Below are 16,650 nucleotides of genomic sequence, written 5' to 3'. Positions count from 1 at the left end.
AAATATAAACTTTACGATGCCATTAAACTAAACTAGATATCGAAAGTAGCAAAATTATATATTCATTGAGTAAAATGAATTATCATCAATATTAATTGAGCTTGAAAGTTTAACAATTCGAAACGCCGCGATGCACATTTAATTATTATTTCATTATAAAATCGACAAAAGCATTTACGAAATAATGACGAGGCCGGTACAATGAGGAATTCAGGGTTTTTTTTATTATTTCTTAATAGACTTTTAAACTAAGCAAAAAAAATCCTTTCATTTTTATACATCGTATTATCAGAGCTATGATTTTTTCAAAATTTTTAATTCTGAAATAACTCCGCGTGTGACCTCAGAGGTTCTTTTCCGCTTATTCTCAGTCAGTTCTGCCGATTAGTCCGTTTACGGTAGGCAAACCTGATATCTTTCGCAGCTTTCTTATCATTGGTTGATTCATATAAATCAGTGACGTCATTCAAAGTAGTTCGTTTTTATTATAATCTTCTTTTTTTTTCCGTACATTTTCAAAAAAACTTTGCTGTACAATTTAATACTCCAATTTTTAACGCGCGCAAGAAAACATTTTTTGTATCTAATTTCCCGTAGGGCTGAAGTTCCTCATTCCATAAATTTACTACTTAATACAATAAATCCAGAACTAGGAAAAATGCGCCTGCTCCGCGTATTAAACATCCCGCTAAAATTATCCGGATTGAGTGCTAGATTTTATTGCTTTTGAAATAATACAGCAAATTGGAATCGCATTAAAAACTCACTTAAATACGTCCAGCAAAGTTAATTGCACAATCAAATTAAAAACATCTCCTTTATTTTTTATTTCCTGATAACGATTTGGATTTGGCGATCCGGATGGATGTAGTTCGGATAAACGAAGTTCTACTGCAATAACATAGTTTACGGTACCGTAGATAATTTTAACCGGAAAGTAGTGAATCGGTTTTCAAGTTAAAGCGTACCGCAACAAGATGTTACTTAATAAAATTTTGACTTCGGATTTCAAAATATTTACGGAGTGATCGATCAACACAGATATTATCTAAATTTCATTGTTTAAATTACACCTTTAAAAACTACTGTGAAAAGTAAGGCTTTGTTGAGTTTATATTTACTTGGCTATTATTACGATAATTTTATAAGTGATGCTTCCTTCATCAACATTTTTTTATAAACATTTTCAATTGCCGGTAACCGACGAAGCTACTTTGAATTTTCATACAAATATAAACACTTTCGTACATAAATATCGATATTAGTTTATACCGTCTGAGTATGTACCGATGAAGATAGCCGTTCATAATCGCGGCCCTGGTCTAATTGTATATCAAGAACACCGGAACAATTTTTTAGGTGTAAAAGCGGCCAAACTACTTTTCATAAAATATAACATACCACTACTTAATTTTGAATATTAATTTCATTAAAAATCGTATTTGTAAAAAAAAGTTTTTTTTTCATAGTATTTACACTTCCGCATCCGTTTCTGTTTCCGCTAAAATTTACTTTTTACATCTGTTTCCGTTTCTGCTTCCGTTGCATCACTAAAATTTATCCACGGTGGCTGCAAATTTATTTTCCTCTCCGGATCGAAATTTGCATGCGCTTTGATTGTCAATTATAGAACTAATTGACAATTTTGCAGTTAGATAAGAAAATATAATTGCGAATAATATTGCATTAATCTTAAATTTTGTACAAAAAACATTCTATATAGTATTATCATTTAAAAAAATTTAAAAATGTGCCTAAATCTTTATTTCTCTCAAATAGGCAATTATTTCAAATTATTTTCAAAGAACGATGGTTTCCTTTTTTTAATATACCCAGGAAATAATGAAAGTTAATTAACATGCCTTTGGTTATACACTTAACATCGATCTATAAACAATAACATCTAAATATTTTATCTTTAGCCAATTGGTCTTAAAAAGAGGTGATTAAACATAATTTAAAGTCTATGTACTGGTTTCCACTTAAGCCAATTAATTTGAATCTGTTGTCAAAAAATATAATTATCTGTCTGTGTTAAATTCAGAACTGAGGCACCAAATAATGATGTAACATTTACATGGTACATTGACATAATTTTAAATTTATTATGTCTGAAACAAAAAAAAAAGTGAAACTCTCGATGCCAAGATTTTTTATACCTTATTTATTACAAGGGAAAGTGATTACTTTTTTTTAGTAAATAAAATATTTGCGTTCTTAAGATTTACCCAAATATTTCATTTTGAAGGCCATTTTCAACTAATTGTAAAAAACTTACTATTAGAAAATGGGAATCAAGTTGGGGTAGAGTGGGATTCGAACTACGGACCTTTGGGCCGTGAGATTTTATTTATTTAACTTTTTGTACATAATTTAACTTTACATTGGAGGGCTTATTGCCAAATGGCAATTTCTTCCAAACAACCAATAAAATACAAGTGCTATTTATATAATTTAAGTTTCAAAGCGCTTCCGATAGATTTTTTTTTTTTTTTTAAATTTTGAAATACAAAAAAATAGATATAACATTATTTATATGTAAATTACCTTAAATTAATCCTAGTACTGGATGGAAAAAATGAATATAAGACGAAAGGAGGACAGATTGAGGAAGAGAAAGGAGATATTTCTTTAGACGTGATTTAAATAGAGATACTATACTGAATATACATCTTTGATATTGGATGGGAGATGATTCCACAGTCGAGCCGCATGGACACTATATGAGTTAGAGAAGAGAGAGGAATTATGGATGGGAATTAAAAGGGTGCTTTGAGCAGTAGAACGAAGAGGTAAACCATGAACTGATAACTTTCGGACAAAGGGATTTTGAGTATTATTCAATTAAAATCTATTACCTACTTCCACTATCTATTAAAACCTATAACCTACTTCCACTATCTATTAAAACAATTGGTAACGAGAAAATGTTTAAAAAGGCTTTAAAAAAATGGATAGTGGAGCTAGGTAGAAGTAAAATGGATTGTCTCATTCGCCCATACCAATATTGAACCAACTGTTCCACAAGTGTACAGCTTATGTAAGGTTTTTGTTATTTTCAGTGTGTGTTTTGTAATATAAATAATATAGATGTACATAAATACCTTGTTTTTAAAACTGTCTGAATATTCGTTTATTATCTTTGTTTTTTTAAGTAAGTCTTCTTTGTTCATTCTCAAATGTAATTTTAAAAAGGTATATTGTTAAGTGCCCTCGGCACAGGAAACCCCAGTGAGCTCACATTATTTTTTTTATTAATTATAGTTTGTAAGCAAAAAATATGAATAAATAAATAAGAGTTAAAACATTTCACGGAGGTATATAGGAGCTTTAGGACTATGAAGTACAGTTTCCCACGATAATCAGATATGTGGTCGTATTTTCTCAGACCAAAAATATACCTAATCGTCGTTCAAGTTTATTGAGTAGTTCACAGCATAAACCAGTCATACAAATATTAGCGCCAGAATGGATGGTAGTAATGAGTTAAAATGTAAAAATGGTAGTAAGTCCCCCTGTGTCTGGGGATTTGCGACGAAAAAGAGGATTGCGGAAATACAGGTTCTACAAAATAGAGCAATAAGAAATGTATTTCGTTTTCCAAGAGATAAAAGCATAAAGGAGATATATTCCGAGACAAATATAATTCCTTTTAGTATTTTGCCTTCATATGAAATAACTAACACTTTTTTACAAATATTGCAACATAAATTAAACTCAAATTTAGCGCTTACTTTTAACAGTGATATACATAACCATCGCACACGATCTCATAACTGTCTACATTTACCCCCTGTACACTCCTCTAAACTCGGATTGAGGTCACTCCTCTACATTGCCTCTATTCAATATAACCTCCTGCCTATTCACTTTAAATCAATTTCTTACCAGTCTACGAATGGAAATCAAATAACACTAAAAAATCATTTCCTCGAATTATTTCTCGATAACCCTTAACCCATGTGATTTAATGTTAAATAATATATTATAATTTGTTTTTAAAAAGGTCTCCGAGATATGTCCATTTTTGTTTTAATTATGTTCAACAAAATGTATTTTTATTTTTTATCTAATAATCTTTAATTGTATCAATCCCAGAATGAGTTTGCTAACTCATGGGAATACAATTGTGTTTTTGTACATTTTTGTATTTTGAAATAAAAAAAATAAAAAAAATGCTTGTACGAGTTAGCATTTGGTATTAATGGATAAGAATTTATGAAACCTTCTAGGTGAGTATAGACTGAAAAATATTTTGCGACATAATTCACCAGAATGTGGTCATTAATATGGAGTGTTATCTGGTAAGGTCAGTCTCCATTTACCAAGGCTTACTCGGTTCTAAGATGGAGATTTTAACATCTGATGAGAATATGAGACTATTTTATTGTAAAAATATTTTGCGACATAATTCACCAGTATGTGGTCATTAATATGGAGTGTTATCTGGTAAGGTCAGTCTCCATTTACCATGGCTTACTCGGTTCTAAGATGGAGATTTTAACATCTGATGAGAATATGAGACTATTTTATTGTAAAAATATTTTGCGACATAATTCACCAGAATGTGGTCATTAATATGGAGTGTTATCTGGTAAGGTCAGTCTCCATTTACCATGGCTTACTCGGTTCTAAGATGGAGATTTTAACATCTGATGAGAATATGAGACTATTTTATTGTAAAAATATTTTGCGACATAATTCACCAGAATGTGGTCATTAATATGGAGTGTTATCTGGTAAGGTCAGTCTCCATTTACCATGGCTTACTCGGTTCTAAGATGGAGATTTTAACATCTGATGAGAATATGAGACTATTTTATTGTAAAAAAAAAATACAAAAAAACTTTAATTGGGTCTTCTGTAAAGTTGCTACACGTCTCTTAGTATTTTTTTCCTTTCCACCGTCGATATTAAGATGTTTTTAATGCATTTGAACAATATTTACACAGGGCAATCAAGAAAAATTGAACAAATGAAACCATAATCTACAATGGTTGGAGCAGGTAACAGGATGGGAAGGAAAGAGTTTTGACAAGTTAATCGGACATCGTGTCTCTCAACTGAAAACCCGAGAAGCTTGTGCCTTGTGCAGGAAGATAAACAATACGCAAAGCACAATACCCACACAAGTTTAAGGCTGTAGTCTGGTAAAACGAACGCAAAACTAGGAAATCGAACGATTTTGCCATTTTAAATTTTTAAAGGTATTTCTGTTAAAAAATATACTTAAAAGTTTTGTGTAACTAAAATAGAATTACTTTTAGACCGGCAGATTACGCCATTTCAAATTTAGACTGGATATCTGGGATCTCAATAAAGACTAAGTATTGAACTAAAATTTGCTATAATAATTTGAAGGCTTTAATAATTTGAAGATAATAAATTGAACATGAAAGATTAAAAAATTCAATTTATTAATTGAACATGAAAATGGCCGAAGCCAAATTTTAATTTTTTGATTTTTAAAAGAAATACAAGCATTTTAAATCACATACATTTTTGTGACATTTTCCTTTATTTCAACGTAAAATTATGCATTCGGTAATACTAAAAAAAATAAAAATTATTGAAATATTTTAGTTGAAACCCTTTTTTATAGAATTGTATTCTTTTTTCTTTTTAAAGGAAGATAATTCTGGTTGTAATATTTAATTTATAACATCTTATTTATGTTTTTATGTCCTTCATACCGGCCCTTACTGAAAACGATAAAGGCAGGTATACATAATTCGAATAAGAGTTACATAAACACAGAAATATAAAATAAATGAAAAAGAACAAAAAATTAAGAAGTGTTACGTAATAATCTAAAGAATAAATTTTATTTATTTATTTAATGCACAAAATACAAAATTTTATCATAGAGCACAATAATATTTTTTTATGTCCCGACTTGTTAGAAAATTCCGTGTTAAGTCAGGACTCTTCTATATATGAATCAAAAACAATTATTAACATATTAAACAATATACAAAACAATTAAAACAGTATACAGAATAATAATAGAAAAATATAAATAATAAAAATTTTATTAACTTTTTATTTGAAAAAAAAAACCATATCTGTCAAATACAAAACGTATACTAAATTATTAACTACTGACTACTCACTCTAACTAACTCATCACTGGTGACATCTACCTACAAGTAAAATTGACTAACTGATACTTGGTCAGTTTTACTTGTCAAAAATCTGTAAGCTTGTATCAAATGGTCACATTTTAAAAACTAAATTTTTTTGGAGTGTCCGATCGATTTGGCATTTTTACCAGTCCAGCATTATGCTAATACGATGTCAAAAAGTCAATAATCTCAATTTAACTTTCACTTCTACTTGTATAACCACGATATGTTCATAGCTTCGTAGCTTTTTGTTAAATGCCATGATAATTTGTGATTTAATTTTCTTTTACGATCGCGTTGAAATTTGACATTGGCATTATAATGGAGAACGACCTATTGAAAAATCTTTTATAAACGGTCATCTCGGCAAGGCTTAGTACATTAAATAAAATATTATGTTTAAATTGTGAATATCTTAAAATCACTGTGTTCTAGTGAACATTATTGGCGAATATTTAAATACTCACGGTGTGAAACAGCTACAACTTTTATTACAATAACACATTTTCTCGGTCAATGTCAAACAAACAAAACAAACAAACCATCACGCCGTTTCCCCGTAAGGGTAGGCAGAGAGGATAGAACGCCACAACACTCTATCTTTGCATACAGATCTCGCTTCCTCTACATTCATACATCTTCTCATGCACGCGCTCCGATTATTCCGACTTTTGACATGTCCATCTTTAAGTATTTGTTGGATTTGGTCATGCCATGTCTTTCTCGATCTTCCTCTATTTCTGCAACCATCAACATTCGCATTGTAAATATTCTTAGCCGTTATCTCGCTGTCCATTCGTTCTACATGTCCAAACCAGCGCAGAGCTCCTTTCTTGATTTTGTCGATAATGCTTGTCTGAGCCTTACATAATGTACGGATCTCAACATTTGTGCATCTATCGTACATAGTTTTACCACACATTCGCCTGAGAGATCGCATTTCGACAGCATTCAGCCTACTTTCATCCCTGTTTTTCCAAGTCCATACTTCGTTCCCATACATCAGGGACGGGACCAGGACTCCGTTGTGAACTGCCAATTTTGCCTCTTGTGACAAGCATTTATTGGTCAATGTCGATATAAATAAAACTGAAAGCTTTTCTTCGTGATATATTTTAGAAATTATTCCTTGAAAAATATGACGTGTAGCCGAGTCATGGTTATTAATCTAATGTTAGGGTAACGTTTGAGTTAGTGAGATAGATAGATACTCGTAGGTAATAGGTACTATGTACCAGTGGCGAGCCGTGCTTTATTTTATAGGTAATCTATTAAAAATATTCATTAATTTGTACTACATATAAGTACTTACATAACATGTAAGTAATGTAACTATAAATGACAATTTTTTTGTGGTTCTGTGAAAATCAACTCAAACAACAATTATTATTAACCACGCGATAAACGTGGCTTTATTCTACACTATTTTAATACAATACTTGTTCAAAAGTTTATTAACAAATACCACAATGACTTTCCGCAGATATTTCTATTATGATCTGTTATTGACAGTACTGTCAAGACTTGAGCACTGGCCGATTTCTTTTTAAATGAATAATGCCTAAAACGGCCACTGCGAACGCCACCTGTCCCATGTGATACATAATATGTCAACGGTATCCCATCAAAGAAAAATAGTCCTTCGGAAATAATGTTCGAAATACTAGTTTCCAAATAGAGAATCTTCTAATAATATTTGTAATCTGCAAGTTTGTTTTAGTACTAAAAAAGCCGACTTGGGTTAAAGACGAAAAATACAGTGTACTTTTTTGTATGGAAAAATAAGCTGAGGTAATCGGCTAGTTTCATTGTTCAGTAAGAATGGGCTGGGCGCGCTTCATAGATATTTTTTTGTAGAAAGATATAAACGGTGATTTATAATAAATGACAACTTTATTTTTTTGCCCGTAAACATGGTTACTATAATTTATTATTATTTAAAGTCAAATATAATGGTAAGCTGTGCATAATCGCTTACTTTGACGATTCGCCCCTGCCATGTACGCTAGCTTTAGAAATATTCTTGTTCCGGGGCTGCCTCAGACGTCGATTCATCGCCATCGCTCGGCCGTGCATGCAGAACATTGAGAGTTTCCGATATCGAAATTAGAAAGGTAAAGCCGAATGGACGCTACAATGGGAACATTCAAATCGAGGCTCGCGATAAGCTAAGTTAGTCAGTCAGTCAGTAGTCACATCGTTAGTTAGTAGTTAGTAGCTGACTAACAGGTAGAAGGGATGGCCGTGACCGAATTAGAACACACATCACAATGAACGATCACAAGTACAATATGGTGTGGGTAGTGGGCAGTGGGCAATATGAAATAATGACCAATATGGTCGGAATTACACTCTATTAGTTATGTAAAGTGTTGCTGAGAACGGTGGTGCCGAGATCGTCTCCAACATGAGAATCAGCCGAGGAGGAATAAAAATAATCTTTTAACGTACTCATATCTAAACCTTGTTATGGCTAGATTTAAAAAGTTATATTTATTACAATGCTTAAAATATGTACACAAAAATAGGGAATTGTTTGGCAATAATTTAAATAGGACTGGTAGCAGATCAGAAAGTGTACTGTCGGTTCCAGGATGCAGAACTAAGTTCGCACAGAGACACTCTTTCCATGTTGGTCCAAGATCTTTTAATCTCCTACCCAAGGAAATACAAAATATAGAATCCCTTCCAAAGTTTAAAGCGGCTTTGAGGACTTGGATCAGCATGGAAAATACAGATGTACACCTATTGTGAAAGAGTCGTACAACAGCATATTCTAAACTTTGATGTCTTAATTACATTGTTTATGTCATTTTCCTGTTATTTCTGTATGATTTTTAATGGCATTGTCATATTTGTGTTTGTATACCAAAAAATTCACCAAAAACAATAAAAAAGGAATGGCCCACGCTCAGACGGTCTTTGTGGGCATTTTTTCCAAATTTAAGGCTATGTTTATTTTTAGAATACGTATTTTTTCTCTTTTTCTCTTCTAATGTTTAATAAATATAATGTATAAAATATGTAATTTAATACATGCATAATATGTAACAGTATGGAAAAATAAACAAAAAAAAAAAAAAAATTTACTAGTATGAAATGCGATTATTTATTTTGGCAGTCGTACGATGTTAAAAAAAAACTAGTGATTCCCTAACTAAAACATAGATACTCGTTATATACAATCATAATTTTCTTTTTTTAATGTTAATAATTCACGTACGAATCATCGACAGTCCCAGTCAGTTCAGATCCCAACTAAAATCCCACTTCTTTAAACTATCATACCTTCAATTAATTTAATTTGGAAATATAATATATCACTATAGTTTAGTTAGAATGTAAGTTTAGGTATACAATTGTAAAGCGCCCTTGAGGGTTTATTTTCTACAAAAATTGCGCTATATAAATCAGCCAAATATTATTATTATTATTCAAACTCTTTCTGATGACACTTAAACTACCTATAACGATATTTGTTTTTAACAAAAACCATCGCCATCCCACTAAACGACGCGATTGGCCCAGCATTAATCTCGTTCGGCAACTCATTAAAGATCTTTAGTCCCCTATGGTACGGATTGTCCAGGGTTGAGGATGATTCTTGTATCAATTATAAATTTAATTTACCGAATTTCGAAACCGGGAAGTATAGTAAACAATGTGTTTTATTAATATATTACAACATTTAAGAGAAGGTAATATGGAAGTCTAGGCATCTACAGGGCTTATGACCTGTCAATGGCTGGTTTAAGTGGCCACTTTACACACTGTGTAATATTCACCATTCTGCCTATACTTGAACATCTATATTCCTTCAATTCTTTCATCTGTTGATGTTTGTGAAGTTAAAGAGCTGAAACCTTTATTTATGCGGGTGAGATTCATCTAATTGAATTATTTCACCTACATACTAGGCATCGCCTGAAAATATTATTTTTTCAATTTCTATACTTCTTCATGGACCAGGTAATTTATCAACAATATTTTGTCCAAATTTTTGTAGACAAGGACTGGATTCAACTCCCTGGGGAGTTGAATCCAGTCCTTCTCTAATCCAATCTCTATGTTGTAATATGTTAATATAAACAGCTCCCCAGGGAGTTGAATCCAGTCCTTGTCTACAAAAATTTGGACAAACTCAAAATATAGGCGGCCTCCGTGGTGTAGTGGTCAAGACGCTTGACTCACGCATGGAAGGTTCCGGGTTCGATTCCCGGTGAGAACACAAAAATTAAAATGTGATTTTTCTCAAGCCTGGGTGCTCTGTGATGTAATTCACCACTGTAATTAGGCCTCCTGGCCTGTTGTGGTGCAAAAAAAAAAAAAAAAAAATATTGTTAATGTGTTTTATTGTTTCGCCAAACAGGTATGTCAATATTTTGTTAAAAAATAAATACTTTGGGCGTGTAAAATACATAAAATATTACCAAAATGAAAACACAAACAGTTACGCAATCAGAGGAGAAGTTAGAAACGCAATAAACGAGTATATAAATCAATACGCAGAAGAAAATTGTCCGCATGAAGTTTGAAGGGGATCTATCACGCGTGCGACTTTAACACCTGTTCACCTTGACCGGATCTCGCTGCAAGAAATAAATATTTGGATCTGTTTTGGCGTCCATCCCAGATCAAGTATATACTCCTATCTAGTGGCTACAGGCTACTGGTCATCTAGCGTCTGCCAACTACCAACGACCGGCCACCGACCGCCGAATTCCTCAGAGAATGACTACTGTTTGTTTCGAAGATACCATTTCGATACTAAAATAATATTGTAAAAGTGAAAACGGTATAAATGATGATTTACAGCCAAGCAGACAGCGGCTATAAAATATTGATAGCGGCAGATGTTTATTTAAATAAACAAACCTTCGAACAAATACAATACCTGAACCATAAAGATCATAAAATAACTGAATCGCGCAAACTTTAACATTGCATCATTCAAAAATTTACATTGGTTAGTTTCCATTTATTTCAGGAAACGCATACAGAAACACTCGTTATAATGGTAATTTATTTATGAAAAAATGAACAATTCTGAGCTTTTTTGGGGAGAATGATAAGCTTATTTGAATGCTTAACATAATACCTGAAAAGTAGTATTAAGATCGTGTTTCCGAATATACCTAAGTAAAACGAGCGGAAGCGGTTTAAGAATGTTACCTTAGTGTAATTTTGAGAAGCCAAACAATTGAGAATCTTTTCTTACCATCATGATAATATTATGTACGGGTAGGTAATAATCATTTTTGGGCGAGTATTAGTATGAATAATGTTTTGAACATATTTATTTATGTATTGTGGATAACTTATATAGAGCCATTTTCGTAATAAAATACCTCAAGGGCGCTTTACATGGTGATTCTATTGTTAAGTTAATTTAATTGAAGCTTTTAAATTTGTAATTTAATTAAAATAATTTATTTTGTTGTCACGTGCTACGGATTTATTCAAATGATTTAGAGAACAAGTGGGTTTTAAGTTTTTTCCGAAACATCACTTCACTTTCACAGCCTCGCACCTCTGCTGGGAGAGCATTCCATGCCATAGGGCCTGCGACCGCAAATGCGCGCTCACCAAATTTAGTGCGCTGTTTGCGTAGAGGTATAATAACTTTTCCTCTCGCCGTAGACGTAGCTGATCTAAGCGTGAGACGCCTGTCAGCTAGTTCATCTGGAATGCATAGTTCCCTTAGATATTCCGGAGCCGAGTTGTGCAGTGACTTATACATAAGCCAACAGAGTTTGTATTCGACCCTCTGTGGAAAACGTAGCCAGTGTAGTTCCCGAAGTAGTGGAGTGATATGACTGAACTTAGAGATTCCGAAAATAAGTCTCGCTGCGGCATTCAATACAGATTGTAGGCGAGTCATTTTGTTCATTGGTAGACCTGCATAGATACCATTACAATAATCGACTCTAGACACTACAAACGCATTTATTAATTGACGGGCGGCATCAACCGGCAAATTTTTGCGTATGCATTTAATTTGTCTCAGCTGGTAGAAGCATGAACTTATCGTTCTACTAATTTGAGCGTCAAGAGATAGGTCAGAATTGAGTAAAACTCCCAGTAGTTTAAGTAACATAGTAAGTTAATGAAATAAAATAAATTTTCTTATTCACTAAAATAATACACACCTAGTTAAAATATACAAATGCTTTCAAATTTTTATACTTAAAAACACACAAACCTGTAACACTTATTACAGTTTTATTTTTAAGTTGAAATATTAAATAAGTCAAATTCCTAACTTTTTACCGTTTAATACTGTCATAAGTACCCGTTTGGTTAAATTGGTAAGTGCATTTTTTCACTTGCAGAAGTATTAACATATTTAACTAAATTTATTATTACTGATTATTTTTAGCTACCCTTTAAAAATTAATAATTTTTGATTACTACAATAACCGTATTTACCTGTACGGATTACGATTAACATAGATGGTAGGATGTCACATCTGTGTTTTAGCATTACCTACCTATTATTATTTTATATATCCACATCTAGTCATATTCATGTAGTTGACAATTATTATGATTGTCATTCAAAGGTAAATAAACACAGAGTCGGAAGCGGTACTAACATAACGTAAAAAGGGTCTATGAAATACTATCCAGTAAAAAAAAATTTTTTTGCTACTTATTAGTAGAATGAAAAATATTTAAAAATTTGTAATTTTGAATTCCCGCAAAAACGGTCATTGCATTGGCCACGCCCCTAATACGTCACGATTCATGTTCATTTTAAGCTTTGTACCAAACCTCGTCACGAATCTTGACGTCACAACTATCAATGCCAAACATGTCGCGTTTTTCTAGTGACATATTTTTATAAATATATATATATATATATTTAAAGTTATATATTTGTTTATTTATTTTGTTCATTAACGCCCAAAAGGCATTTACAAAAAATAAAAATGAAATACATGCTAACGTACTAAATAATAAACGCAGAATATACGGAAAAAATATGTGAAATTAGTTAAAAAGGATATAATAAAAAGTTTTGCAAAGTAAAAAAAAAAAAAAACATCATAACAAAGATATGCAGGAAAAAACAGTCAGCATATAAACAAAAAATGCAAAGATATAAGCTTATGAAATAAATTCTGTAAAGCAAACAATAAATAAAGTGTTACGGTAAGCAAGAAATATATTTTTAAGTTAAATTAATAAACAAACAAGCTTATATTATCACAAAAAAATAAGAAATAAAAATATGTGTATATGAAATGCGTATTTGCCAATACTACAATGCAATTTGATATAATAGTAAAAAATAAAAAAACAAGTATATATATAAAAACATTTCTCCACAATATCCATGTTGATTTAGAAAATTCAATTAATTATTCTAAATACATTTTATATATTTTTATCGGTATTTGTAGTACGCGATTTTTCCCTATTATACAAACCTCGATTGTAAGTGTCGGTGAGTAAAATTAGTGGATCATCAAATATTTACCTGTAAACATTGTGATGTCGAAAATAGTTTGCACGGCACTCTGAACTGCCGCTCCAACTGCCATTGTAACGGTCAGTTCGCCAAACAGCACAGATTGGGTTGGAATTTGCAATTCTGTCCTCTATCCACTATCCACTATCCACTGTCCAGTGTTCGCTATCCACGGGTCAGTAATCTCTCAGATTACGGTAACACTGTGCGACGCTACACCTTTGCGTCACCGCTAACACCTTTAAGTGTATCTATTTGTCTTAGGAAGCGTCATTTTGAACAATTCGCTATTACATGATATTAATTACCCCCTATTTATTTAATAAATTTATTGCATAAATAAGTATACATATTTAATACCAGAAAATCAATATAAAACGTGAATAAGAAAATGAATACGGAGCGTCCTCTGGTAAGGATAGTCTCCATTAAACATGGCTCAACCTGTTCTAAGATGAAGATTTTTTTATTTTTTAAAGTATAAGTAGTTCTAAACAGGGTATTCTTTGAACCCTGTCACATCCGAAACCACGATAATCAGTATGGGCGAGAAGACATATTAGCATATTTAAAAAAATATTTAGAACGCAGAAAACATTAAAAAATAAAATATTTAAAAAAAACAAATGGTTGCTTACTTGTGCAGGGGAGAAGTGAGGGGGGCGTAGCCATGTGTTTGACGGTGCATTTGACTCCCCCCCCCCTCTCCTCGCTTCACCCTTGCAGAAGTAAGTAACCATTTGTATTTTTAATATTTAATTTTTGCAAATTTTATTCGTCCTAAAAAATTATTTTAACGTGCCAATGTGTCTTCTTGCTCATACTGATTGATCATCGTGGTTTCGGATGTGACAGGGTTTAAAGAACCTCGGTATATTTTATTTTCTTAAGCCAATCAACAGGTTTATGTAAGCCCAGACAGATTGTCATTATTGAGTATATATAACAACTTAATCTAACAGCCTTAAAATCTATTCAAATTTACAAAAGGTATAAATATAACATCGCGGGTCAGGAGTGACAACACCGCTTGCTTCTTGAATGCTTGCCTTTGCTATAGGAAATGAGGATCGGTAGAGGGAAAAAAATCCGATATTCGTTTTATAATTTCCCACAGCAATGACATGATTGGTACGCAAGTTACGGCGAATACATTAAAAAACTACTTTAGTATAAATATAGCCCATAGCCTCTATGTACCCACGGTAAGATCTTTCTATAATAGGAGATTCAGCACGCTCATTTAAGAATGAAAATGTAATAATTCGGTACAGAAAACATGATAAATATATATTCACCCTGTCCATAAAGCCACCCTCACACCCATACACTCACACACATATTCACATACCTACAAAAACCACACTCCACTCACTTACACACGCATCCTCACACAAAAAACTCGCACACATGCACTTCTATGAATTAATATCTAACTGAACTGGATTTTTATAATTGTATTTATGTGGAAAACTGATTTGGCTTTATTTTATGTTTTTTTTATAATGTTGTATTGCTATTGTTTTTCTGAATAAACAAAAAATAAAATAAAAAAAATAAAAAATAATAATATATCATCATGAAGTCATGTAGATAACTATTATTAGATTGTGTTAAACTAAAGCTCATGGTTTGTACAGGTATCAAATACACGTTTCTGAGGCAAAAGTAATTTTGCATGTCTAAACAAACGGCCTCGTGGTGTAATGGTCAGCGCGTTAGCCTGCCATGCAAGAGGTCTCGGGTTTGGTTCCCGACATGGTTGATATGAAATATTTATTTAAAAGCGTGTTTTCACACTAGAATATTTCATGGTACCTGGAGCGTAAAACTGATCATCTTACCTTCATGTAAAAATGATCAAGACACGCTGCGATTGGTGTACCAATGCATTGCACTATGCACCATTAGGTGCGGAAAGGGAAAAATGAAAATGAATGAAACTAACAAAAATTATAAAACGTATCGTGTAGAATCCCGCCCTAATTAATTTACCATAGGTTAAAGTTCGATGGAATTAGCAACTTAATGAAGAGCTTCTATGATATTTATATCAGATACAAAATTACGATAGGTTTTAATTACAGTTTGTGTATGATTGTTACTCCAAACGTGTTAGCTAGACAAACGAAAATTTTCGCACCGTAAATAATTCAGAATTCAGACAAACTAAAATAACCCGGTTTTTGACGGTGGATGCCGCCCGTCAATTAATAAATGCGTTTGTAGTGTCTAGAGTCGATTATTGTAATGGTATCTATGCAGGTCTACCAATGAACAAAATGACTCGCCTACAATCTGTATTGAATGCCGCAGCGAGACTTATTTTCGGAATCTCTAAGTTCAGTCATATCACTCCACTACTTCGGGAACTACACTGGCTACGTTTTCCACAGAGGGTCGAATACAAACTCTGTTGGCTTATGTATAAGTCACTGCACAACTCTGCTCCGGAATATCTAAGAGAACTATGCATTCCAGATGAACTAGCTGACAGGCGTCTAACGCTTAGATCAGCTACGTCTACGGCGAGAGGAAAAGTTATTTTACCTCAACGCAAACAGCGCACTAAATTTAGTGAACGCGCATTTGCGGTCGCAGGCCCTATGGCATGGAATGCTCTCCCAGCAGTGGTGCGAGGCTGTGAAAGTGAAGTGATGTTTCGGAAAAAACTTAAAACCCACTTGTTCTCTAAATCATTTGAATAAAGCCGTAGCATGTGACAACAAAATAAATTATTTTAATAAAATTACAAATTTAAAAGAATCACTAAGTAAAGCGCCCTTGGGGTATTTCGTTACGAAAATGGCGCTATTTAAGTTATCCATAATGATAATAACCCAATAGCGAAGAGTTCAACCGAAGCGAAACACATTCCAATACAGAATATAGACTGCTTATGGTAATAATAACAAAACTAAAACAATAACCCGATTTTCATTCCTAGCAATAACCTAATCTAAAACTGGCTCAAGTTGCGTGGGAGTAAACTTGTTCGCGGAACCGGCGGAACTAAAGGTCAATGGTACGCAAATTCACAATACGTAATGC

At 32.6% G+C, this 16,650-nt stretch overlaps 1 protein-coding gene across 27 annotated transcripts in view; it reads right to left on the bottom strand.

The window, feature by feature from the left end:
- scrib (scribble planar cell polarity protein) overlaps nucleotides 1-16,650 on the bottom strand; it is a 366,730-nt gene that overhangs the window by 86,137 nt on the left and 263,943 nt on the right. For 3 of the 27 annotated variants that reach the window (XM_088226240.1, XM_088226232.1, XM_088226248.1), the window contains exon 1: nucleotides 13,609-13,910. The exons of 23 other annotated variants lie outside the window; for them this stretch is intronic. In XM_088226240.1, coding sequence (XP_088082366.1) covers nucleotides 13,609-13,672 — 64 coding nt within the window. In that variant the 5' untranslated portion in view covers nucleotides 13,673-13,910. Of the gene's footprint in view, nucleotides 1-13,608; nucleotides 13,911-16,650 lie in introns of those variants that run through there. One more of the 27 variants, XM_088226245.1, reaches the window with a different exon arrangement.

Source organism: Micrasema longulum, unplaced genomic scaffold (genome assembly GCF_059751315.1).
Source record: "Micrasema longulum isolate JH-2025_06_02 unplaced genomic scaffold, ASM5975131v1 h1tg000416l, whole genome shotgun sequence".
Classification (NCBI taxonomy): Eukaryota; Metazoa; Arthropoda; class Insecta; order Trichoptera; family Brachycentridae; genus Micrasema; species Micrasema longulum.
Note: the sequence above shows the minus strand (reverse complement) of the source record. Positions and strands in the feature narration are given on the sequence as shown.